We start from the raw sequence: 26,353 nt of genomic DNA on the forward strand, positions 1-26,353 counted from the left end.
CTAATTTCCAATAATTTAAGCTCACTTTTCAGTGTCATATTTTCAGCATGCTGGGATTTTTTCCGAAGAAAATGGCTCAGTCACAATAAAATACTTCTATCAAAATTTCAATATAAATTTTGAAGAAACTTTTTTTCACTGTTCTAAGCAGACCTGATTCAAACTTTATATGATGACGAAAAATCAATCAATAGAAAGGTTTAGGTAAAAATATAAACATCCCACAGAAGAAATACGAACTGCAAATTTAAATGCAATCTACTGTGAAAAAATATTGCAGGTCTGGAGCATAATTTTGGCGTTTTTAATATAACTTTGTAGATGAAGTAAATTCAATTGAGTATCAACAAATTAATTAGTAGTTCACTGAAAAAAATAATAGACGAAAAAATAATTTTTAAGGTTTGTTCAAAAAAATGTAACCCTCTCCCAGTATTCAACATTTCTAAAAGTTGTATGGCTCAAAGGAACCACGAAATTTTCCTCTTCGCTGTGTATGGGGATTTTCAATATGTCTTATAAGGCTTGTTTAAAATAAAAAAAGACTTCACGTTTTTCGAAGAGGTAGGTTTTGCTGTTATTTTGAGCCATGTCACTTCTAGTAATATTGAAAACTGAGCTTGAAGAGAGGCTTTTATTGGGAGTATTCCCCCGGACAACTACTGTACAGGATTCGCAAACCATCGCAAAAAATGTGATGTCCGCCAGTCCTCAAAGTAACCTATTCGACTTTCAGCATTCACAACACCGTCCCTCAATCAAATACTTGGAATGAAGGATCCTTGTGATGCCATAAAATGTTATGGACTTTACGAATGTGTGATGGTTGATACACCATGCTTCGATCAGCCTCCCGGTTTCTGTCCAAAACAACCATCCTGTACTATCGTATACGTCTAATTACTTGAGCTCAATATATTTGATAAATGATTTGCATTATGTGTATCGATAATCAAACATCCTAAAAAACACATGGCGAGAGGAAAAACACACCTGAAAAGGATTGAACAGATTAACAGAAATCTGATCAGATGAAGGGAGGATACAGTTGAGGATTTACGTTTATCGTTGTTTTTGAAAAAGTATTTCACTGACATACAATGAACTCGAATCACGCGTTGTTATTACTTATTGTGTTATTGATTCAATTTGTATTTTGTTCACAAGGTACTGTTTAATGATTTAGCTAAATTTTAAATCATAAAGTTATAATCATTCCAGTGCCACTACCATTTCTCGCTCCAACAAGACTACTGAGCCCTGCTGAGGAAGCAATCTGTGATAATATAAAATGTTTTGGACAAAACGAATGCACCTTAGTCCACACTTTTTGTAATCTAACTTCACCAACTGATTGTCCCTTACAGCCACTATGTACCACTTCGCCATATTAACCACCATTCCAATTTCAATAAACCTTGCGTTGGTTTCGTTTATGTACATTTATTTGAACACATCAAAAAAGGGAATTAAACGAAGATGAAATGCCAAATGGGGGAAGAAACGTAGACCGGTAGAACAGCATTTCGGGTCACATACACACAAGGAACAACACATAAATCTGATAGGGGTTTTTGTTGGGAGAAGAGAGATGGGAACGGGGAACTGACAACTCAAAAGTGAGAAACTGTAACGAGAATAGGTGCTGGAACAGGGATAGAAAGGAGAGAGTGAGAAAGAGAATGGACAGAATATGTTATTAAAGCTTTTTTGGTGATTTTCAAGCTTATTGTTTGGTTTTTCCTGGAGGCAATGGGATATCAAAAATGATTGGATCATATGCACTTCGTAGTTTGTGGTCACACAATGCTGCGTTGATGAATGTTGTCTCTCCGTTTGTGGTCACACCATGCTTCTGAAAAGAACAAACGATTATCTTCTTGTTTTTGGTTGCAGAGATTTGTTTGTGTGTAATGTCGTAAATCTTATGGTTCACAAAATATTAGATGAGAACGGTGACCTTTGAAAGGTGGTTTGATTGGTCGTTTTACAAGGAAACCTAAACAACTTGTAAACCTAGATTTTAAACAAAATTTCAGGATATTTTAAGAATAGCCTATCCGGATACTATTAAAAATATTAAAATCCGCGAAAAAAGTGCAAAAGTAGCGATTTTCAAAGACGGTTTTCTCAACTTCTAGGAAGTTTCAGAACACGAAATTTGTGGTATTATATTATATTGAGAATTGAATGAAATTTCATATTTCAGACATTTTCTCAATATTTTGTTTTGAACTTCTCCTCCAATTCGATTTATTTGGTTTCTTCAAACAAAGAAAGTTCTAGGCCACTAACGTCCATATAGAGTTGATGGCCTAGAAATCCAAAATTTTGGATATCAACGTTTATTGTTCTATCTATATAAGGTATATCTATTTCAAGGTCTTTTAAGGTTATGTGCATTTTAAGCCAAGTAACTTAGAAGTTGGTGGCCTAGGAAACTGAACATTTGGATTTCTAGGCCATCAAAGTTTACAGCCACAATAAAGAGCAAATATATCTATTGGTGCTTTCGTACCTGATGAACATGTCCGAAAACGTGATATTTTGGCTTCACTCGTTGTTCCACTGTATTCAAAAGTTCTGCACATCCACAAAGAATACCATCCATTTTGTCCCATGCGTTGAAGTCTCCATGTCCCAGTGGTGGAGTGTGAGTCATAAGAACGTCAACTTTAGCCGGAATCTGATTCCATTTGTGTAGAATTTTCTGTCCTCTGGGACGATAGAATGAATATCCTGGCATTGAATGCCACGGAGCGCCGTATATTTTTATACCATAGGCTTCGTATGATTTATCGCAAAGGTATGTACAATTCGAGAGAAGTTCGTAAGCTTTGTTGATTCCGAGCATGTTAAGACCAGCCAATTGACGTTCGCTCATCTCTTCTCCATCTTCAAATCCGAGCTCGTGGTTTCCAGCAATTACAATTTTGTGTTTGTGTGGTAGAGTTCCAATTTCCGCATTAAACTTAATCACCTCTCCGATGTCTCCACAATTTGTGAAGTCGCCAGAATGAATGAGAACGTCGCCATCAGGAATATACGGTAGAATCTGGAATTTGAAAAGAGAAGGTGAGAATAATGTTCAATGAGGCAACAACTAACCTCATGCAGTTTCTCATGGGTGTCTGAGATGCAAACAAATCGAACTTTATTTTCGAAAATTGGTGTATCGAGTCTGAAAGATCAGTTTCACTTTTCAACAAGGTCACCCCTATTTTTCAACCTACCTCATCGGTTTCAATGGTTCACATACTCTTCCCTGCTTCAAATATTTCTTCCAGCAATCAATTGGTTTTGCGGACAATGGGTCCACAAGGACATAATTGTCCGACATTCTGAAAAATGAAGACGTTCAGAGTTGACAAGATTAACATTTTGAAAATGCGAAAAAGGAAGCCAAAACACCAAATCTAAACGGTTTTACTAATAAGGAAAGTGACAACTGTGTCCATTGCGGTTTGCACTGGATAGGGAGGAGTAAATTGTTACAAATAAGTGGTTCCTGATAGATTTCAAGAAGAACAGGGAAAAAAGAAATCTAGAAGATTAAGATATCGTTCTTCGTCTAAGCCAAACGTTCCATCAAAACAACAACCAATCAAGTGAAAATGAAAGCACTTTTCGATTGATAAGCGCTTTCTGATCCACTTGATTTTGCAATGGCAAAGATCGAAGAAGAAGCCGAAAAAGAAACATTTTTATGAACGAAGTGGGTTGGGTAATTAACGAGAGAAGATGTTTCACGTGAAGGAGATGACCATTTCTGATGTATTGGAACAATAACAACTAACAATTGTGGTAGACAAAAGACAACAAGGGAATCTCTAATCCTGGCCATAAAACGAATTCCTGACATTTTTCCTGAAGGCTGAAGATCGTGAGAGAACTCCTGGAAGGTAGCGATTAGCGGGAGTGTCTTCTCCGCCATCAAGCAGCCAACCACTACTTCCTCACATCTTCTTCTGCCACTGAGATGTTTTGTTTAGAACTGGTTCATATGGCAGGCGAAGAAAAAAAGGAGACGAGATGCCGCCGGTTACTGGTAGAAGGAAGGAAGAATGGAATGGATGATGATGGGAAGAAATTTGGGAATGAAGAAAAAAGAAAACGAATTAATGTCCATGTCAAGTACCTATGGGAGAATTGTGGCTGGAAACAAACACATACACATACAAAAAAACGGTGAGGCACCCCCGCGAACACTTCGATTTCGAAAAGGTGTCTCTCGTCGGAAAAATGAGGAAACGAAAGAGAAATTAAGATTTGAAAATCTGATTTTAAAGACATGAAATAAAAAGGGTCGGATGTAGTCAAAGATCGGATCTGTATATGTATGTGTGTGTGCGCAAGGTTCGGAGCGTAATTCAAAAGCTGCATAAAACCGATGGGTTATCTTTCTAGGGCACTTGTAGCACGGCGGTGCCAGTCGGTTTATGAAGGTTGGTATGCTTTTTGAAAGTTCGAGTGAAGGGAACACGGATATTGGGACAAAAGTAATACCTAGTCACTAGGTTCTAGTGTTTCAATGGTCTGATGAGAATAGGTTTGGTTTATGGTTTCCTAAAAATTGGTTTGTCATAAACAAACATCTCAATTGGGCGGTTTTTGTGTTTTTGGGATAATCGTAGTCTGAGATGATCTCAAAATCAAGGTTGGTTTGGAGTGCACTTAAAAATTATAGTTTCAGAGTTACAGCGTTTCGAAAATAACCGTAGTGTAGTTTTCTAGAACAGCTCATGAATGAAAATTCAGATGGTTTGTTTTCTCCGGAAAAAAGTTCATGCACCTTAAGGAATTGAAAAAAAACAGGTCGTACCGTAAAACCTGTAATAGGAGGGTCACCATACTGTGACGGCTGAGCTCAATTTTCTTGGCTTCTACACAAGATATCAAAAAATGTGTCAACTGCTAGAACATTGGGGATATTGTGATAAACAATTCATCAGTTAACAATGTTTCGACATCTTTCAAGGGTAATGAGATATATATGTTCCAAGTTAAAAGTTATGGGGCTCTTCTATTACAGGTTTCGCGGTAGCCTTCTGCTTTTGATCTACAATATTAGCATTTTGTGAAATTTTTTTATGAAAATATGATTTTTCGCAATGCTCTCGCAACAAAAAAAGAAAACAAGAAGCCCCGATCTCACTATCGCTGGGGCGCGATTTCTGACCAGTCCTTTTGGAATTCTCTGTATCTGGGAGGATCCATTCACGGTTTTACGTTTTCCAACAAATTTTAAAAAGTGGAATTGTTGACTTACAGCTTTCAAAGGAACACATTTTTTTTCGAAAATCACTTTCCCTTTTCCTACCCGATTTTTGATTGTCATTGATAGTAACACCCAAAAAGAACGGGGAAACCACCTTTATCACTCTTCTCTTCTTCTCGCAGTTTTTTTGTAAAGATATGGCACGATCAAACAGCAGTTTGCAAACCAAACAATCTATTTTTTCTCTCTTTTCTTAACAACCTTTTTTACATCATTTCCTTGGTGGTTATCAAGACGTAGACAGTGTTTTTTCTCCGAGACAACACAACTATTCCAAAAGTATCATCTTCTCTTCAGAACTAAATTACACGACATTTTTTTCTAATTTTATTTTCTTCCTCGCCGAATTTGAGAACGGAAAAAATTTATTTGAAAAGACAGAGGCTGAGTGGAATGTACTGGTTTCTCAGTTTTTGATCCAGAGAGAATAGAAATTGGTTCCAAAAGTAATTATGCGAATGGGCAAAAAGAGAGTCACAAGACTAGAAAAATCAGATGGTTGTGATGGTATTAATCAAGATATCAGATATTGTTGTGAAATATTAGCTTGTGACTCACAAAACGAAAAATTGAAGAAGACGAAAAAAAGAAAAGGAAAAAAAGAGGAAATTGAAGGAGGAAAAGCCGAAAAAGATGGTTATCAGGAAGGGATTTCAATGACCAACGATGGAATTGATTGGCCGCATGAAGAGGCTTTGAAACTAATTAGGGACTTACTAAGTTTCAAAGCTTTGTTCTATAAAAATTATTTTACCAGTTTTAAGTTGAGTTGTAAAGTTCTGGAACCTTTTTGTTTTGTAATAAACCCTCGAATGCTTTCTCTAATAGAAGCCTACCCCGACTGTCAACTTCAAACTTTAATATCTCGCTTTCGGTGAAAGATATCCAAAATTAGTCAAAAATAATACATCAGTTGACAAATTATTGATATCTTTTACAGGAAACGAGATAATTGAACTGAAAGTTGGATGGATTTCTATTAAAGGAAACACAATAGTAAGCTTAAACTATATTATTTTGAAACTTTCTGTTCGATTTATTAATCTAGTGTAAAATCAGAATCACTACGTAGTGTAAGAAAAATCCGAAAGATTCAGCGAACGATTTTCTCCTAATTGAGTGGGCACAAACCTCAGAATCAGAGACGCCAAAGTAATCAAGGGAGACAATGTTTCATTCGAGACTCTTCCCACGTCTATTTGTAATCTTCAAAACTCTACAAAAACAATCAGAAATTGCGGGCAATTTGTGAATCACAAGGCCAAGAGACAACCCCAAAAAACAATGAGAGAATGACAAGAGGGAAGGGTATAGGCGGAGCCAATGTAATTTCAGCTACTTGAGAGAACATCAGACAACACTAATTATAGGAAAGAAGAAATGTTTGATTTCTCAAGTGCTTGAGACATATTGACAGTATTTTGTATATAGTTATGAAATGTATTGAGGGGATGAAGAGGGAAAAATTGTAGGTTGAGTGGCCTATAACTATGCGATTAGAATAAAGGAGGCAACAAAAAAAAGGATAGAATAAAGAGGAGGAAGAAAATAGAAGAAAGAAGGAAAAGATAGAATGATGTAGTTAATCATACCGTTAGATCTTCTTACGGACGGAAGACGACGGATGATGACTGTATGGGAGAGAAAGCAGAATTGAAATCGAAATTTTACAGGGGTGGAGCGTACCATTTTCCCTTTTTTTCCTATTTTTATATTGGGTTTTCAAGTTCATCTAGATAAGGAATTTTTCGCAATTTCCGCTTTTTTTCAGAGAATCATCACAAGACTCAAAAATGGTTTTCTAACTTTGAGAAAGTTCAGAAAATTCAGAGAAGTTGATGATATTCAGAGAAAAGATCAGAAACATTTACTGGGATTTCTGGATCATCGAAAATCGAAAAACAGAGTACTTTTCGTATTCAGGGCCTGCCCGGCTTGGCCTGGTCGGCCTACTGACTTTTAGCTGATTTTTTTGAAAATTCTTGTGAAAAATTTAACGAATCTTCATAACTTCGAAATTTCAACAAAAAGAAGTCTTCGGAATTTCGGAATTCCAGAATCTGACTCAGTTCGACAGGTCTCGGGCAGGCTATTTTATGGTCGGAGCATTTTTTTTTGACCCGGCCCGGCCGGCCCGTGACAAGTATGAAAAATATCACTAGGCTTCATACAGTAATCTTTTGCAGAAATTAGACAAGACCAATTTGTCATTCAGTTTTATACCCCACTTGATGACACTAGAAGCACCATCATTAACTCGGGTAACTTGGTATTCCTCCAGTACCCAAAATAACAAGAAACCGGCTCTCTTACCTCCTGCGGAGTTATTTTTTTTACTAAGAAAAACACTTCAGAATCCTTTGCAATGATTTTTGAATAATTCCACCACTCCAACCCACAGACACCTGCCTCCTATTTCGGCCAACAAAACAAGGGATGAAGATCAAAAAAAGAGAAATGATAAGATTAGGCTTCATCGAATGATAAGGACAAAAGGCGAGAACGGCAGAAAACGGCTGGCAACGATAATGACTGATGGATGACGGATGAATGGCGGAGGAGGAGAAGGAACAAACGAGAATCCTTGGGGAAATAGAAGAGACACTGACCGCCGTCGCATCTGATTCAAAACCAATGCGACGTCGTCGTTTGTTGGCATAGCCTTCGTCTTCTTTTGACACAATATAGGCAAGCTAACAGGTTCCGAAATGCGCGGATAATGATCACCATATTCCTTTGGGATTGCGCTTTTTTGGCGGGAAGTTTGAATACAAAAAACAGTGGAGCCATGAACAAGAAGATGGTGTTTTTTCGGAGGGCGGCCCTCTTGAATCGACCTACGATGTTGGCCTTGAAATCTGAACAAAAAGTGACCGATAGACACTAGTATTCTATTCAAATTCTATGTGTTACGACTATTCACATAAACAAATAGTGACATGTTCCGAACGTTGTAAAGAACGGATTTTGAGGCAAGAGAGGGAGAAAAAATGGATGGATACTGTAATTTGGTTCTGACCAGAATAAAGTTTTGAAAAAAAAAACAAATTTTTTCCGCCAATGGAGTGAACCACCGTGCAAATCATTTGATTAATCTGTTAACTTGTTATTCTAATTGTAAGATAATGATGTGATTGTTTTTCGCTGGCTGAGGCAATGTGTTCTTATCACCCCTCTAGCCTATCAAAGATCCATTCGGAATGTTTGTCCTTTTTTTTAGTTTCGTAAATTTAATAATTCAGCGAAACAGGGTCATAATCTATTTTTTGAATGCATATATCCGCACCAATTTTCTTGTTGACTCATCTGGATTCTGAATGAATATCAATGAGAAGTTTTTCGAAATAAAAGGAATGAGCGCCGATGCAACAGTACTATTTTGCTCCGATCCGAGCCAACAAGATGAAAGCTATTTTCTTCCTTGTACTTCTCGTTGCCATCTCATGGACCCTTCTTGACGTCGTCGACTCGAAAGGAGTTCCAGCTAAACGTGTCAAGAGACAGTATTACGGATACGGTGGATATGGTGGTTATGGATACGGATACGGAGGCTGCACCTGCCCCACTTATGCTCCATGCCCACATGGTATACTGTACTATGAATTTTGAATATCTTAATGAAATTTTTCAGGTGGATACGGTGGATACGGATATGGAGGATACGGTGGATATGGCGGCTACGGCTACAAGAAATAAGGATAGAATTGTGATTAACTTCTCCTATATTTCCAGTAGTTTCTTTTATGAAACCAGTTTAATAAACGCTTTATTTTCGCAATTTTTTTTGAGAAGTTCATATATACAGACTCGTAATCCAGAAGAGGTTTGATCCCGCATATGGAGATCAGACAATTACTTGCTTCCAAGGAATATCAATGCTGAAAATTGAATTTAATAATTTCTGAGGATTTTGCAACCGCTTACTATTCTCAATGAAATTTCCAGTGGCGACAACACATACATTGAATCCGCATCCTGAAAGTTCAAATGCCTGTTCCTAATGCTTCTATTTGTTCAATCTCTCACCCGCATCACAACATTTTTGAACATTAGAAAACATGCAATCCTGGTCAGTTCTACACTTTCGAATCGTTTTTCTAGCTCGTGATGTCTGACAAAAGTATGACATTTGATGGTTTGAAGGGCAAGTCTTGAATCTGAAACACTTCGTCCATTAGTACTATCTTGAACTCGCATCTTTATTCTTTGTACTCGTCAGTTGTCCTCGTCGTTTCGATTTCCGGCGAATGATTCGCTTCCATACAGCATCTCGTCTTACTGTTTGTCTCGCAACTATACCCAGACGAACATGTGATGTCCACTCGGCATTGCTGGAAATTGGGAAGCAAATGGTATGTAGTTTCGCTCGTTTTCGCCTTTTCTTTATTCAGAAATGAGATCGTTATCGACTTCAAGTTTTTCAGGTGGAAACAAGACACACAGCACCTACGAAATGCCGTTTGAAATGGAAACGATTGGCGCGTGAAATAGATGGCAAAGTTGGGTATAGGAATGAGAGAATAGACAAAACACAGGGGGGACATCTTGAAAGAATACCTTATATCCACTATCCAGATTTGAAGAACATTGAGGAAGAGGAGGACTGAGTTTCCTGCGTTTTTTGGTCAACTTCAGCTTTTCGTTCCGTTTTTCAATGTTGGCGATTATTTTCGCTAGCGGAGACATGGTGGAGCTCGACGAGTTACCTAAAAATCAATAACTTCTTTGGAGCATTTAAAACTGTTAAAAATTGTGAAGAAATAATGAAATTCATTGTCCTAGACTAGAACACTGCAACACCTGAATTCGAAGGGCCGGTCTACTATTTTGGTGGGGTCGCTAAGGAGGGCACTTCAATTAGAGGGGCCCATCAATTTCAACAGCGTTTCTAATACAGGTTGAACGTTATGCTGGCTCTGCAAAAAATTTACCTGGAATTTACATGTTGTTTCATTCATAAATCGATTTTATTTCAAGAATATAAACTGTATTATCAAAAATATCGTATTTCAAAATACCGTACACTTTGAGCTCAATTATTTCTGTTGCTACGAAAGATATCGAAAATGTAACAGCTAATAAAATTTTGGGGTTTATGACAAACATTTTATCAGTTGACTATTTGGTTTATAGCATTTTGCTCCTTTTAGAATTCAGACTGAATTTAAAGAAAATGTCTCACCTTCGGCATTGGTCGTGTTATCGAGATTAACCTGCTCACACTCAGACGTGCTCCTTCGGATTGCCTTCAAATACATACACAACTTCAAAGTCCTCGGTGAAGATGACGCTTCTCCATCATCAATAAAACTAAACAGTATCAGTAGAAGAAAAAGCAATAGTATCGAATATTGCATCTTTTTCTCAACTGCGTCACTTTCGGAACGCTGGTTGACTCCTCAATGTGTGCATATGTCTGTTGCTCAATTAGCTCCAGCGCTGCGCGAAATACCCCCCAAGACCAGAGGGCACACACAAACAATGACACTTATTCTTGCTTTTTTTAGTGAAACAGTGCCTATTGAGACCTGTTGCTCCTGGTGGCTAACATGTGTTTATTTCGGTTATTTGATTTTTTGAAAAAAAGTGCCTCGTAGAGAGGGAGTACAAGTTTATTAATTTTTGGAGGTTGGAGCAACTGACTCGTATTTCACCCAAATGATTAGTTATCAACATCTTCTTCTCCGTTTCCTTCTTCTCCTTCGTCATTAACTTCCACATCAGTTTCCATTTTGAGAATATCGTCCATAGTGGGAAACTGGAAGCGCACTCTTGGAGCGTCTGGATTTTGAGGAGCATCAGGATCGAACATGTTTAATGTGTCTCTGAAAGAATTGAACTATTATAATCAAAAACGATTGTTGTACTTTCTTCATTATACTCTGAATTTTATTCAATGATCTCACAGTTCTTCCAGGATTATGAGAATCGAATGGATCTTCTATGTAGACTTGCTTCGATTTCGAACTCAGAACGGAACTTTCTCCAGTCAATTTTCTGAAATTATTCTAGTTAGATTCAGACCAGTGGACCCTTTTATTTTACCGATTCTTGATCATCGCGTTGTTGACAGAAATGAAATATTTGTGGAAATCAAAGTCAGCATAATAATAGAGAAACTCCAGAAATAGTTGAGAAACTGTTGCCGGATTAACGGATTGCTGTGGAAGAGGTCGTGGAAGAGGAGCACCGAAATCCAGGCGGGATGGAAAAATTCGTTCACTCAAAGCGAAAAAGTTTTCATCTGAAAAAAAAACCTCTATTTGGGAAGTTTTTAGATATTTCCAGTTACTTTTATAAAGATGCTGCAGATTTGGAAGAATCGGTGGAGATGTTCCACATTGGAGAAAATGGGTGACCAGAAGTACGAGAGCATAACTGAAATGTTTTGATGTCTACATTTTCCCCCAGTTTATAAAGCTTACCTATTAAAACCTCCATCTTTGGGATTCTTAACCTTTGTACTGGCTCCCCATTCTTTGACAACTGCACAAAGGAGTCCGAATCGGTGATCCACTCTGAAATATCATTTTTACAAAGTGCTTCTGAGAGCTCAGAATTCTTACTCCGCAAAATGTTTGATCAAAAACGAATTGTGCATAGAAGACAGAAAAAGATCCAATACAACACTAATATCACACTCAATCCCATCTATCGTTGTAATTCTCAAAATTTGAATTTGAGCTTGAACAAGTTTAACTCCTTCTTTCCAGTCAATGTATGGTTTGATCTCTGTGTTGTTCTCCAGAACCAGCCTAACAATTTGCAAGATTTCCAGTTGCATTCTGAAACAATTCAAGAAAATAAAAACGAAAATCGATAATGAACTCACTCTCTCCACATGATCTTCCTCTCTTCTTCAGTAATTTTTCTCCCTTGACACTTTGCTTCAACGATCAGTGCAGCTTGAGGAATATGTATTGCAACATCCAAATCACTTTTTTCTGTGGCTAGTCCTGTTACAGAGCTTCCAGTTGGAACCACATTGAACAACCATGTTGGGTTATGGTCCGAAATTACTTTCTTCAGAAGTTTACATAAATTCATTTTCCTTTCGAACTCTTCTTGTTTCTGAAAATTTGCAAAGTAGGCGAACTCCAGAAAATATAATTACCTGTTTCTTTTTCTCAAAATGATCCAGCATTGCAAACGATAGTTCGTGAAATTCAATGTCGTATTCTTCCAAGATTCTTCCAAATTTTGCTTTGAACTCGTGATATGGCTTCAGATTGGAGGTGACTTTGTAGGCTCGTTGATCGTAATCTTCAGAGCCCTTCATTTGATTTGACTGGAAATCTAAAAAGTTGAATTGATACCAGAGATATAATAATTTTCAGTAATTCAAGCTTTACAGGGTATTGGACTGTTCCGGTCTGGATGAAATTTGGTTTTTGATTATTTTTTTCGTTTTTCCAATGAAGAAAAAACAGGTGAGAAATTTACAACAAGGTTAAAGTAAACCAAAAAAGAAAAATGTTCAAGTTGTCACTTTGGGGAGAAGAAGAAGACGAGTCACTATGAAGAAAAGGAGAAACAGAGAAGAAGAGGGAATTTATTCAGCGGGATGGTGGAGTGTCGTTGTTAAACAAGGCAAAAAATTGGGGTTGAAGATTGTAAAATTTTTATTCTGTGATCGAACCGGAAAAATGAGATCATAATAAGTTAAAAATGATTTCAGTAATATTCTCTTTCCAAAAGTGGCTCGTCCATTGAATAATCCTCCCTAGACCTCTCCATGTCGTCTTTCTGATCTTCAATATTTCTCTCTTCACTTCTTTCTTTTATTTTCTCGCTTTTATCACTTATCGACATTTCTTTGGACTTTTCACTCGAACTACGCTCTACAGACTTCTCAAAATCACTGTCATCATCATCGAAATCCTTCTTCTCTTCAATTTTCGATGCTGGAATACATTTGTCGAGAATCATTTTATCCAACCTAATCATCGGCACTTCCACTATCAAGCTCAAAAAGAATGCTACGAAATATGAATAAATGACGATAGGGACGGTGTAGTGGAAATACTCATGCCAGAAGCTGACATATCTTGGTGCATGTTCTTCCATATTGAATAGAAAATACAAAGCCATATGATGAACAATAAAAGCACAATATGATAGCTTTCCAAATGGACGCCAGAATGGGTGCTCCAGAAAATGTCCTATCGGTCCTGCCCATTTCATTTGAGTCGATACGATGATCCAGATCAGACAAAGGGACCATACAGCTCGGGTCAAAACGTTTGCTGTGGCTTTTTCGACAAAAGTGGTACCTTGGTTTCCAAAAATAAGAGCACACGCTCCTAATACTGACACTACAATCCAGATAATGGATGAGGCAACCGGGTGAATTATTCTTCGACTTCCAGAATGTTTCGCCAAGAAACATCCAACAATCATCCCAAGCATATAAGGCGCCAGTTGATTCCATGGTTTTGCGAGAATGATTTCCACTAGTTTATCATCCTGTCTGTAACCAAAAATAGTACTTTGAGATGTAAATAATTAGAAAGCAAACTCATGATTTCCAGTGAACGCAGAGTTCAAACCTGGATGCTTGTAAAAGAAGTAAACCGTGAATATAGAACCAGCTAGTGACGCAACTATAGCTATTACGGTACCTGGAATACTAATTTCAGATTTTGGATTATTTCAGAGTTTACCTATTGCAGTAGAGTAATAGAATGTCATCAAAAATATGGGCGCCACTAATGTGAACTGAAAATCAACTGCCAAATGCCAAGCTGGAAGATAGCACATCAACAATAGTGATGCAATGAAGAAGAGCTCTTTTTATGTACCTTATCCATCGATGGAAGTAGAATACCAACCAAGTAATCGGCCGCTTCAAAACTTCTATCGATGGTTTTGCCTATAAAACAAAGTTTAAAACTAAAAGAAAATCATCGAAATTGGATTGCTCACCCGAATGAATGTATAGGATACTGTAAGACCAGATATAAAAAGATAGGTGTAGATTGGAATCAGACTGGAAAGTGCTGAACTTGCTATTGATATTTCAGAAGATTTGACTCGTAGATCCGCATCTGAAAAGTTCGAATCAGAGACTACGTTTACAGGGATGTTCGAAATGGAATTCAGAATTCCTGAAATTCCGACCGGAATATTTCCGAATTTTTTTGTCGGAATTAGAACTTTTTGGATTACGGTATATCAGAAGCGGACACCAATAGTTTCCTTGCGGGTCTGGAGCGGAATTACTTTAAATTTCTTGTTGCGTTTTTGAAATCTTTTTGTCAATTTTCCAACAATTTTTTTCCGTTTTTATGATGGGAAAGTGGGATTTCTACTTAAAATTTAAAAATCGGAATAATCCGAATTTCCGAAATTTTGAAAATCGGGATTTTCGCCATTCCGAACATCCCTGTGCGTTTACTAATATATGTTACCATAAAATGCCAGATGTCCAACAACATTTTGTCCAACAACCCAGGTGAATGTAATCGAACGGAGGCAATCTAGACATTTGATGTATCCAGGACTATCTTTGAACAGAAACTCAATGTTCGACCAGAGGGACCATGATAAGATTGCTCGTTGACCTAAAAAATTTCGTAATCTCTTATCACTGAAAATCCCATTTCCGTTGATTTGTTTATGCACTGACAAAGTTTCGAAATTTCCAGTAAGAATCAGAAACCAAAACAAGAATATCTTTTCATTTCGAAACCAAATTACATGTTTTCTGTGTTCAACTCACCAAAAACCTTTTCACTTTCTGAGCTCAACCGATATCTCGTGTCCCTGATATAATCATAGAGTGACGAGAAGAAAACAATGCTGACGAGGAGAATCAGGAAACTTCTAAAGAAAATATACTGTTTTCTATCTTAGGACGGAAGCCCACGTAAACACATAAAACATGTTCTTCTTCGGAATGTCTCTTACTGTACAGAAAACTGCACAAACCGGCCGGTCCATCATGAAATGAAAGGGTTTTTTCATGCCCCCAAACATTGATGCAAAATCTTTTCCATGACAATTTTCAGGTCCACAGATACCAAAAGCAGTTCTGTTCTCGTGGAAAAGCACCGAATGATACTCTTCCCGACAGTTCACATTTTCATTCGATTGAATCAAATAACAATATTTTCTCCGGTGCCTATTTTCTTTCTTATTTAATTCGTTACATTTCTCAAAAGACCCATCATTAATATTTGGTGATCCTGGCGCCGGATATCTGACGAAGGCGTCTAACTCTGAAAATATATACTCGGTGTTTATTTTTGTGTTTTCTAGACGCCCGATGTCACTTTTTTGCCTGCTTCATCATGAATTTTTCATCAGAAGGTTTGGCTTAAAGATTAGTGTTCTGCACGTTGACCATGCAGGAAGAAGCAAAAACATATTTTCATTCAATTTCCGCAAGTTAAGTTTTTTGCAGGAAATATACTGAAAATTCTCTGAAAACTCACGATCGAGAGCATCTAAACATTCTTCCGATTTTTCACATTTCCCCTGCTTCAGTTGATTCAAATCATTAAACCATTTTGTGATCTGCTCTTTGCAAGATCCCGGAGTTGGTACTTCATCTTTTCCGATAGAAGTTTTGTGTCGAAAGACTAGCTTGCCTACAGAAAATGACGAATTCAAAAGTAGCACCTGCAAGAAGAAACATCGGAGCTCCTGTTTACATGTAGTCTTCATCGAATTAGGATCACCTGGATTCTAGAATCATTCACAACGATCCCCTTAGTTTGCAATATGATCCAAAAAAAGAAAACGAATCGACAATTTATAAAACACATTCGAGTGAAAACACAGAAATATAAGTTGTATAACCCTTCCTATTACTCCTGCGTTTCGTGATTCTTTCTTGATTTTTTGCTGCTGTTTGCTGGCAGTTGACAGTTTGACATATATTACTAGTTCACGTAGAAAAAAAGTAACAAAAAACTTTTTTTTAAAAATAGGAGAGAGTATATTTTTCCTCCCCCGTGTAGCTGCTTCACTAGTCTACAGGATGGTTTGTTTTCGCTGAAGTCGGAGAGAGAAGCGGGTCGTGTAAATACTTGGATACTACTGTAACCTGTTTTGTTGCAATGGTTGACAACTATCTCTTGGAGAGACACTTGAAACATCCGAGAAATGCCTGCAGTCGAAACATATGATGTTTTGAAGCAAAAAAAGAGTTTCATTTGAGTACAATGTACACATGACAATAAACATTTTTGCCATTTTTAAGAAGATTATATTATCAGATCGGAAGAATGCAGTGTAGGATAGTTCAAACGTTTGAACTCAGATGAACCGGGAAAACATCTAAAAGTTTAAATTCTTCAGATGAGTGACTTAAGTGTTTATATTTATTATTCATGTACTCAAAGTGAAACAATCCATTAAAAGTCCAAACATGAAAGTCACATCAAACTGCACACACGATTCATCCATATAAATATTTCAGGGGTCCAGTTTTTTTTTCAGAAAATGTACAAAACTGGTTTTTTTAACCAGCTTTTTTGTTTTTCGTTCAAAATTCGAATTTTTCAAGATTTTCTGTAGCTTGAGGCGTCTTTATAGATTCTCAAAAATAATTTTACTTTAACTTTCAAATCAACGGAAATGGGAAACTTTGAAATAAGGCTTCCATTTCGGTCCATCGAAAATCAGCGACCGCCGACCGACTGTTGGTCCAGCCGCCCGGAAGCCGATGGAGCTGACCGAATTCGTGCACTTGCGTGTCAGATAATAAAATGCTGCGTACGCAAACACTCTGACATGCTGACGCACAAATGCAAATACGAATTCGGTCGACATGCCGACCGATCAGCTCTGTCGGTCGATGGTCCCCGATTTTTTACCGACCGAAATGAAAGCTTTAATGGTGGCTAAGGTATTCTCCAAAACTTTTTGACCAAGAATCCTTTTTGACCCACACATTCTAAATCCGACCTAGGAAACTTGATACTTTGACTAATTTTGGCATTTGGTCTTTCCCAAGAAAACATGGAGGTGGTTACTTGATATTCTACACGCAGTCCATCGAATACCGAAAACTTTCAGACACTTGAAGAATCAAGTTTTACTCTAGATTCTACAAATTTATTTTTCTTCAGAAAATTCCGGCTGACTCTGAATATAGTGCAGAAAAAACACTTGTACGAAGTATATATCATTTGAAGTCATTCATTTTTCTACTGACAATTCCAGTCCTTTCCAAATCAAATCAACACAGAGAGGCGAGAATAATGAATAGACAAATTATAATATACAGAAAAGAGACAGAGAGGAGAGGAAAATGACAGAGAAATAGAGAGACAAAAGAAAAGGAAGAAAAAATGGTTTGGATTTGAGACAAATGTAGAAATGGAATCCCCGTTGAAAACGACTCGTATTGAGACACCCGTGTTGGATTGAGAGAGATGGTTTCAAGTGCGGAGGAAGTATAGTCCTCCTATGACTAGACACAGTGAGGGTTTGGGTTTCGGGTCAGACGAAAGGACCCTGTTGATTGACTGAGATACGGGTGTACGGCATTATTCAATGGCGATAGTTGTTCAACGGCACTCGGCTGCCACCGAGAATTCGTCCTCTTCCAGAATCGTCGGCATTGGCTCGATGTGTGAGAACTGCGAGTTGATTGACGATCTGAAACTGGCAACATACATCATCAACGTCTTCATCTTTTTCTTATTTTTTTTCTTCCTACTTGTTTACAAGTGTACACAGATACTGTATGCCTGTCTTCGCAATTTCGGACCGATTGTTATTTTTGGGGTTATTATGTGAGGACTGGCCTTTTTTAGGTGACAACGGGTAGTAAATTGGTTTTTTGTCAGGTACACAGACCGAATTTTAATCTGAACTACTGGTTTAACATCAAAACATAGCAATTTAGAAGAATGTACGTTCTTCTTTCTTTGGACTAATTGGAAGGAATTTCAAGCTTTTGCAAAAAAACAGCCGAACAGGAAAAGTAAATACAGCCCGCAGAATTTATGCCTCGAGGGCACGAGACCCATCTTTTGCACGTAATTTCCCCAAATTGCTCACCTTTGTCTCTGTTTCTTTCGTTGCTCGTAGACTGTGCAAGGCATGATTTTGATGATTGGACTTGATCTGAAAAATCGAAATAAAATAGTCATATGATTCTACCAAGGTGAACTTGTGTTCTTCATTTATAGGGAGGCTGCACTTTATAATTTACGACTACAGTCGAAAGACTGTATTTCTAGTTTCACTCTAAAATTTTTTTTTTTAATTTGACTAATTCAAAACACAGTTTTTTGGGAAACTTTGACCTAGGCTTTGACCTCTGATTTTTGCGTCAGTGACTCTCTTCCGATAGCTCGATGAGCAAATTTGGGACAAACCATGTGCAAATTTTTAAGTAGGAAAAGACAAAAAAGCGGAGAGAGTCAACACATCAAATTTTGGTCGGATGGAAGTGTTTACAAGGGAAGAAAGAAGGGCAAATAGGTGCACCCGCCACTTTTTGGTCTTGCTCGGGAGGTGTCACGAGCAGAATATTTCAAATCAGTGGGAAAAGAAAGACAAAATATTGAAAAAAAAAATCGAAACTCACTTCCTCTTCCAACGAATTTGAGAAGTTTCATCAGGAAGCTTTTCTTCTTGTTGGCGACAAGCATTTTTGGAATGAGGGAGATGGCTTTTGGGCGATTTGTGTGCACTGAAATTAGGTTTTGTTTAGTTTAGAATGGACATAGGTTTTGGTACGTCACACAAGATAAATGGATCTTTGCGTAAAAAGAGACAAAAAGAGACAATAAATGAGGTTTCGAGCTGAGTGAGCAGTCAGGAAATGACGGGGGAACAGAGACAATGAACCGGAAGCCGTTTTTGTCGATGGACGATGGCTGGTGGACGAAGAAGAAGAATGTTGGTGGAAGAGGAAAGGCAAAGAAAGTAATTGAATGAAAAAGAAAAATGGGAGGGGCAGTAATATAGACAGAAAAAACAAAAGATGAGTCAGATAAGGTTCCGGTGAAAAATTGAAAAATCAGTAGGCTCCGAAACTGTCGGAACAGCTGAATATCAGTTATGTATCCTTTATGAACACAGGGGCGTCCATGAGGCGTCGCTTCGCGAAGGCGGAGCTTCGACCGCGAGTAGGCCCCGCCCATCCCGAGAGAGTCGTTGGCAACGCGCCAAAAACACGGCACCAAGAAAGAGAGACGGTAGAGAAAAAGAGACATAACACTATAACATATGTTCAAACTGATCTATTGATATGGGGAACACAAGACAATTGTGATGGTTCGACGAATAATGTGTAGTTTCAGTGAAACTATATGGAAGAAAGAGAAGAACTGAAGGATGTACATCTATAGTATATGTGACAAGATTAGGAACATGAAAATAGATATGTTGCGTGGGGAGGGAAATTGGAACAGATTAGATTTGCTAAATAAGGAAAGGTGTTAGAGAGGGAGGTGGCTATAATCTCTTGCTTTCCAAAAGGTGACGGCAGGATGGATGAATATTTGCAACGGAAGAAGGAAGCCATGCAAATCCTAAACATGCTCATGATTGATCCACTCACTTGAGAGAACAAAGCACAATTTTTATGAATGCAATAACTTTTTAAGTGGAGAGAAAAGAAGCGGAGAGAGCATCTAGATTCCACTGAGTCATAACCGTTAAATTCGGTTTTTGAGATGGGAGGTCAACAAAACAAACATCTCTTATTTTTATAGTTAGGCTGTAAGGAAGGAGGTGTCTCCTGTCGTTTAATGTTGGAATTGTTTAATTTCAAACATCATCATATCATTAAAAGAAAACAACAAAACAAGTTAAGGTTCATAGCTCTATGTATTTCTATTTGGACAAGTGGCCTAATTCATCACTCGTCCGACCTATTTTTTGCAGCTCATCTTGTTTTGCTCTATAAAAGCAAAGAGAGCCGGACCCAAAGCTTTGGTTCTGGGACGGTTAGGGTTCGGCGGCATAACGGCTCTAGAAGTTTTTGGTTGGCGGAGCTTAATTTTCCTAAGAACGGACAGTTTGGTCCACGGCAACCCACCAACGACCCAACAGCCTTTACGGGACCTATTTAAAATTGTTGAGGACGGAACTTCCCGTTTTGAGTTTCTCAGTAAAAGTAGTGCAATAAATAAAAGCCGTCATGGTGAACGACTTCTGAGTGCTCCATTTCCTTTTCCCATTTTACTTATAGCATGGTTCTCTGTTTTTCCCCCAACAAGTGGCTTTAAATGAATTCGAAATCTTCAGACAGAGATCAAAGTCAAAAAAAACTACGAAAGAAAGGTGTTTCGCAAAATCTAAGAATAGGTTTTTTGAACACCACCTGATCATGACAATGAATTTTAAATGAGGAACACTTCCCCGTTTCAGAAGAATGACGCCAGAATGTCCTCGTGAGAAGAAAGGACGAGCAATATTCTAGGATAGATGAGAGAAGTGGTGGCCATTTAAATTTAGACGATGAATAATGGATGTGTATGGGCAATTTCCAATTTCGACGCCTCTCTGGATAAATGGAAGAAAAAATTGCGACTGAAAATTGAGAAATTAGTGAGAGAGAAGAAGGACGAAGAGACTTAGACGACGGGAAAGGTGACTAACGTGAAAAGAAGCAACGGAAATCGAGGAAAATTACGAAATCCCCGAGATTCAGAAGACCAATTGTTCCTCGTGAATCTTCTTCCCAAGTGTATCAGATGTAGTTGATGTAGTCACTGTTTTTAGTTCTTTTTTCCCACTCAATTCTTAGGTTTTTTCCAGTGAAAACACTCACAAGGCGTCTGAAAAATAACCAAAAATGAGAAGGAGAGAATCAGAATTAGAATTCCATGGAGAACTAAAGGTTGGTGAAAGTTCTTGTGACATCACCACAGATGGATCAACATAAACTGTTCGAAATCCGATGGCTAGACGGGAGGTATGTAAACCTTTTGTTGTTTAGTGTGTTTCACGTGATCGAGTTAAAACAATCGAAGACCGCGACATCTGACAGAAATGAGTATCCGAATCGAGGTCCAAAACGTTAAGAAATGATATCATCACCTGATTAGTATGTAAATATACACCCTCTTGATCGCTTGAAAAGTGTCACTGTTACTCATTTGATTGTTTGCTCCTAGTCCTTCGTTTAGCCAAACACTATAACGTTTTTTACTTTATTTTCTTTCTAGGAGAGAAAGCCAAAAGAAAACAGGAAGCTCGTTTACGAATCGAATATAGAATCCATTTGTTTGCTGTAGTGCCTCGAATCTGTTTTTCGATTAGGTTTGTACGTGCATATTTACCAAAAAAGTACATATGAGGTGATGATGTGAGGCCAGGGGCTCTCTTATCATTCATTAAGAGTAATTCTGATGCAACTCTGACTCTCACAACAATGGACATGCTGACAATTTCTATCCGTGCAGTGTCCATTTTCATTTTCTGCGAGAAGCGTTTTTTTCTCGATAAATTACAGATGATAAGACTACAATTCATTTTGGGTGTGTTTGCATGGAACAGACAAGGAACTGAGTAATTGACACTTTCAGTTGGACCAACTATAATATAAAGTTGTTATGATCTCCGAGACCAGAGACTGCAGGTTTGCCAAACCTACGGTCAATGGGATCTTTCATGGATTGGGACGAAGAAGAATATACATCAAACAACGACCACCGGAGAATGATTGTCACGAGGCGACAAGAAGAAAGTTGTAGAAACGTGGAGAACAAGAAGAACTTCTTCTTCTTCTTCTCCCAAGTCAAAGAATGTAGATCGGATTCTGATTCGGACAATGAACTTGATTTGATCTGTGTATCTGATCTGTGTCCACTAGAACAGATCACACTACACGAGCATTCTAAATGTACCCAGAGGATACTGTTGTTGTTGTTAGTAAGGCTTTCATTTCGGTCGGTCGAAAATTGGCGACCGCGGACCGACCGCCGATCAAGCCGTGTATTTATCGGGCGTCGTAAAATAAAATGCAGGGTACGTAAACACTCTCTGGCATTATGATGCGCAAATGCACGAATTCTGTCGGTCGGTCAGCTAAATTTCCCGACCGAATAAAGCCTCAGACTTGTGGGAGCACAGTCACCCGGAACCCGAAAACAGAAATTCTTGGTAATCAGAAACAAGGAAATACAATTTCTAAACTCTGGGGACTCTGATATCAGATGAGGAACTTGTCTGAGCCCACGCACAAGGTACGGTAGCTTAGATCCTTGGTCAGCTGCTCAAAGAATTTTATGTAGTTGCTTTTTTTTCTAAACAATCAAATTGATAAAATTTGATTACCTTTTTTATGAGCATCGTTTATGAGCCTCGCTTAAACTCACAAGTCTACTCGTGATAGTCTCAAAACTTTAAAAAAATGTATTTTAATGTTTTCGAGACCTTTCCTCGCACTTCCGAACAGTTTCCACTCAAAAATGATTTCAATATCAACTGTTACGTGCAGACGGCTCGGGTCAAACAGTCGTTAGTTAGTGTTTACTCATGATCAGTTGCCTATCAATATAATCGGGTTTCGTTTCGTTTTTGCTCTTTCTTTTCAGTCCGCTCCACGCCACGTGGGGCTCTGATAACTGAATGAAAAAATTACAGATGGAGAGAGAGCGACGTCGAAAGAGCAGCTGAGTAGATGCACAACAACATAATTTCGCCTTTCATCTAAATTCTAGAAATGAATTAGACGCCCCTGTCTATAATCTGCTCTTATCAGGTGATAACGGAACTGTGAAAGCGCAGTGATCATTACGTAGAGAGAGCAGTTGGAAAGAGTTGTTGTTCGAGTTTCTCTTAGACTGTCCTTCTTTCTTAAAATTGTTGTTATCGGAAAAGGGGAAAGGAGTTATAGTATTAGATACAAACTAAAGAGGAAGAAGGAAAAGGAAGGGAGCGAATGGAAATGTTTTGTTTTTTCTGAAAGGAAAAGGAGCCATAAATAATGAGCAGCAGCCAATTGTCAGATTCATGCCTGTGACGGGGGACTGACATTTTCCAGAAGGAAGTTTTAAAGGAGAAAGAGGCATAATGAAGTTAACTTTTTTTGACGAACCTAATCTACTTGATTGGGTTTCTATTTCTGCACTAAACTGCAAGATCTGAGGAATTTTCGATAACCATCGAAAGGAAAACTTCTGAGGAAACTTTTTCAGGACAACAATATTTACTAAGACAAGTCTCACTTGGTTGATGACGAAACGACGGTTAACGTGTCTGATTGAAACTCGATAAGAACCCAGAAAACAAGACCAAAAGGGTCCCTTTCTCATTTCCGTTGGAAAAATCTTTGGTCTGGATACTCAGACTCTGAGTGTCCCTACTTCCTCAATTGTTGATACCACCACCCTCTTTTTCTATTTTTCACACTTTCCGGAGCTAAAAATAGCAAAAAGTATTCATAAGCAAGATAACCGCCGTGGTTATAATAATATTGGCGTCGCACTTTTTATGACAATTACGGAAATGAAACATAAAGAGAGAGAGAGAGAGAGAGAGAGAGAGAGAGAGAGAGAGAGAGGAGTCAGCTGCTAGCTGCTGGCACACGATCCGGTAACACAAATAAAGGACAGTTTTTTTGGGAAAAAAAAGAGTCATTTTTCGGCCTCGAGAAACTGACCGACCAATCAACTGTGCCCATCTGTCTCGGAGAAGAAAACAATTATGAGTGAAAAGGTGTAAAAGGTGACGAAGGAGGAGGAAGGAGAAGCTTCTTCTTTTTCTAGTTCGACAAATGCTTCTTCTACTTTCGGTGGAATTTTTTTCCTATTCGAATTAGTCAAGGAATTACTTGTTGAATTGTCATTCCTGCAAAAATTCAATTCAATTTTTTTTTCGCTGATATTTTCCAGTTTCCTCAAGAAATGTAATTGATAAGAAGACGAAGACCAAAGTCTATATTGTTCTCCTTCTCTCGAAATTTTTCAATTTTCAATTTAATCTGATAAAAATTCATTGGAGGAAAAGAGGAATTGTGGTGAATAGGTACTAGATAAGTTGAAACAGATCAGTGATGGAAGACCGATTCGGCCAATCCTTCACATCATCTTTTTATTGGCCTGTCTACATGCCAGATGCAAATTAGGAGGAAAAAGTGAGAAGAGATTCTATGATTTCTGTAGTCTCTACAGGAAAAACAACCATATAAGAAAATGGGGCACCGATAAGTACATTGTCACAGAATTTGTGCCCGTAAGAGTCTCTAAAGGATTAGATGAGGATTTTGGGACAACTGGAACTGTTCTTGAGAACAATAAGAACCCAGAACGATATCAGAAGACGTTCGTAGAGAAAAAATCGCGATGAAAATAAAAATGAAAAGGGTCGACCGGTAGAAGAAGGAGAAGAAGTCGTCGAAGAGAAGGAAACAAAAGATGAGAGCGAAACCACATAGACTATTCTTCTTTTTTGCGGTTTGCCTTGTAGCCTAAAATAATAGGTTTTACTTTTACTCTGGGGTCACTTTTTTTCAGAGAAAGTGTTTTATGGGAGAGGACAGGACAACAATCAAACCACGAAGCGCCGTTCCAGTTGATCAGAAGCTGAATGGGTCAAACTTCACCTAGATTTCTGTTTTTTTATTCATGCAGCTTTAATTTTTCTGGAAGTAAAAGGAATAGGAAAATGGCTGAAAAAAACAACAAGAGATTATGTTAGGCTGTGAGTAAGAAATGTGAAAAATGGCTGGTCTTTGGTGGACCTCATTGCCTGTTTTGACTTATTGAGATGGGCTCTGGTGTTGGAGAAAATTCTGGTAGAGTTGAAGTGACAAATGATAAATGAGCCAGAATGAGGAGCCCGAATCAAGAACAAAAAATATCTGAACTTGGGAATTTTTTGGGCCGGGAAAAGGAGGTCCCATGGTCCTCTCATCCATAAAATTGTTTCCGGTTTCTCACGTTTATGGAATATGCTGAGCCATCATCTTTACAAATAATGAAACTCGAGAACTCTTTTCATTCTCCCTCCCACCACTTCTTTCCACATTCATTTGATGCTGAATTGTGCAGAAAACTGATCACGAGAAAGGGAAGAAGCGTTCAAATGATTGATCACGTCTTCTTCTTCTTTTCAGTTTTTGATTCTTCTGTCCTTGTCATCATTCAAAATCTACTCCCAAGATGTAAAACATCTTAGAATTGATGATAAGGAGAAAAAAGAAGATAATGATAATGATAAGGTCTAAAAATCACTTTTTTCTCTCGTATTCTTCTCTTTGACCAGGAACTGAATTGTTTCGAGGAGAAACGAAATACAAATGAACAGATAGACCGATCTACAGAGTTAAAGGGAGCAGATTATGAGAAAAGTCGAAAACGATGAAGTGGAGGCAAATGCTGTATTCCCTCTTGGGGTTGTTTCAGGGACAGCAGCGGGGGTGTAACACAAAAGTCTTATAGATCAGAAATCAAGGGGACAACACAAAAGGAAAGTCGCATTTTGTTTATTTTTCCAAATTTTCGTGCAATTTCAGATGTTTTGACGTATAGTTAACGGGACTGGCCACAGAAGGTGACCGTAATTCGAGATACGCATCTATTGCAAAATTTTGCAAGTTTTGGGAAAACCGGAAAGGATAGTGAGTCAGAAAGTTGAAGTTGTTAGAGTACGGTATGCCCCCGGAATTTTAGACTTCTTAAATATACAGTACCGGTACATTTTCGGCTATGTTAACCATTTTCAAGAGTCTGGGGCTCGGCTGTCAAGTTTCCAATCACTTTGAAAATTCGGAGGGTGTAAAACAGACCAAGATTGAAAGTCTTGCATGCACAAAATTTTTGGAAATTTCCTAGACATTGGCGTGTTTCTGAAAGACACCTATTTTCAGTTAGTTTCTGTACTGAGAATGCGAAGAAACAGGTGTCTTTGAGAATCCGGCAAAAATCTGAAAAAACTAGCAATTTTCAGAAAATTCTGTGAATGCAAAGTTTTCAATCTAGGCCTGTTTTACATTCTCCAATATTTTCAAAGTGATCGGAAACTTGACAGCCGAGCTCCAGACTCCTGAAAGTGGCTGAAATCAACTGAAAAATAAGTTTTTTGTATATTTTATGGCCCGGTTCTGTAGCTTCTGAACTCCTTAAAGTTGGGCAAAGTAATGTTCGCACTTTGACCTGAATT

At 38.1% G+C, this 26,353-nt stretch overlaps 6 protein-coding genes across 6 annotated transcripts; 1 reads left to right on the top strand and 5 right to left on the bottom strand.

Moving 5' to 3' along the window:
- Nucleotides 1-1,726: 1,726 nt before the first annotated feature.
- CBG19177 lies at nt 1,727-3,340 on the bottom strand (the record flags this gene model as incomplete). Its single annotated transcript, XM_002637418.1, has 4 exons — nt 1,727-1,855; nt 2,519-3,055; nt 3,109-3,181; nt 3,234-3,340. 4 exons carry the CDS (start codon nt 3,338-3,340, stop codon nt 1,727-1,729), a joined length of 846 nt encoding a protein of 281 aa, XP_002637464.1.
- Nucleotides 3,341-8,680: 5,340 nt separating this feature from the next.
- Cbr-fip-2 lies at nt 8,681-8,974 on the top strand (the record flags this gene model as incomplete). Its single annotated transcript, XM_002637419.1, has 2 exons — nt 8,681-8,864; nt 8,910-8,974. The coding sequence occupies 2 exons, from the start codon at nt 8,681-8,683 to the stop codon at nt 8,972-8,974; spliced, it is 249 nt and encodes an 82-aa protein (XP_002637465.1).
- A 310-nt stretch (nt 8,975-9,284) lies between these two features.
- On the bottom strand, nt 9,285-9,540 carry CBG27178 (the record flags this gene model as incomplete). The annotated part of the gene is made up of 2 exons (XM_045237947.1): nt 9,285-9,435; nt 9,491-9,540. 2 exons carry the CDS (start codon nt 9,538-9,540, stop codon nt 9,285-9,287), a joined length of 201 nt encoding a protein of 66 aa, XP_045100200.1.
- Nucleotides 9,541-10,940: 1,400 nt separating this feature from the next.
- Nucleotides 10,941-12,557, bottom strand: CBG19180 (the record flags this gene model as incomplete). Its single annotated transcript, XM_045237949.1, has 7 exons — nt 10,941-11,103; nt 11,324-11,522; nt 11,571-11,656; nt 11,704-11,796; nt 11,845-12,063; nt 12,111-12,349; nt 12,393-12,557. 7 exons carry the CDS (start codon nt 12,555-12,557, stop codon nt 10,941-10,943), a joined length of 1,164 nt encoding a protein of 387 aa, XP_045096710.1.
- Nucleotides 12,558-12,952: 395 nt separating this feature from the next.
- On the bottom strand, nt 12,953-16,047 carry CBG27179 (the record flags this gene model as incomplete). The annotated part of the gene is given in 10 exon segments (XM_045237950.1): nt 12,953-13,748; nt 13,828-13,899; nt 13,942-13,996; nt 14,012-14,150; nt 14,204-14,325; nt 14,689-14,841; nt 15,000-15,103; nt 15,147-15,498; nt 15,715-15,901; nt 15,961-16,047. The coding sequence occupies 10 exon segments, from the start codon at nt 16,045-16,047 to the stop codon at nt 12,953-12,955; spliced, it is 2,067 nt and encodes a 688-aa protein (XP_045100201.1).
- A 1,652-nt stretch (nt 16,048-17,699) lies between these two features.
- Nucleotides 17,700-18,888, bottom strand: CBG19181 (the record flags this gene model as incomplete). Its single annotated transcript, XM_045237951.1, has 3 exons — nt 17,700-17,887; nt 18,293-18,358; nt 18,825-18,888. The coding sequence occupies 3 exons, from the start codon at nt 18,886-18,888 to the stop codon at nt 17,700-17,702; spliced, it is 318 nt and encodes a 105-aa protein (XP_045096711.1).
- Between the last annotated feature and the right edge of the window lie 7,465 nt (nt 18,889-26,353).

The sequence above is a fragment of the Caenorhabditis briggsae genome (genome assembly GCF_000004555.2).
Source record: "Caenorhabditis briggsae complete genome, chrV, whole genome shotgun sequence".
Classification (NCBI taxonomy): domain Eukaryota; kingdom Metazoa; phylum Nematoda; class Chromadorea; order Rhabditida; family Rhabditidae; genus Caenorhabditis; species Caenorhabditis briggsae.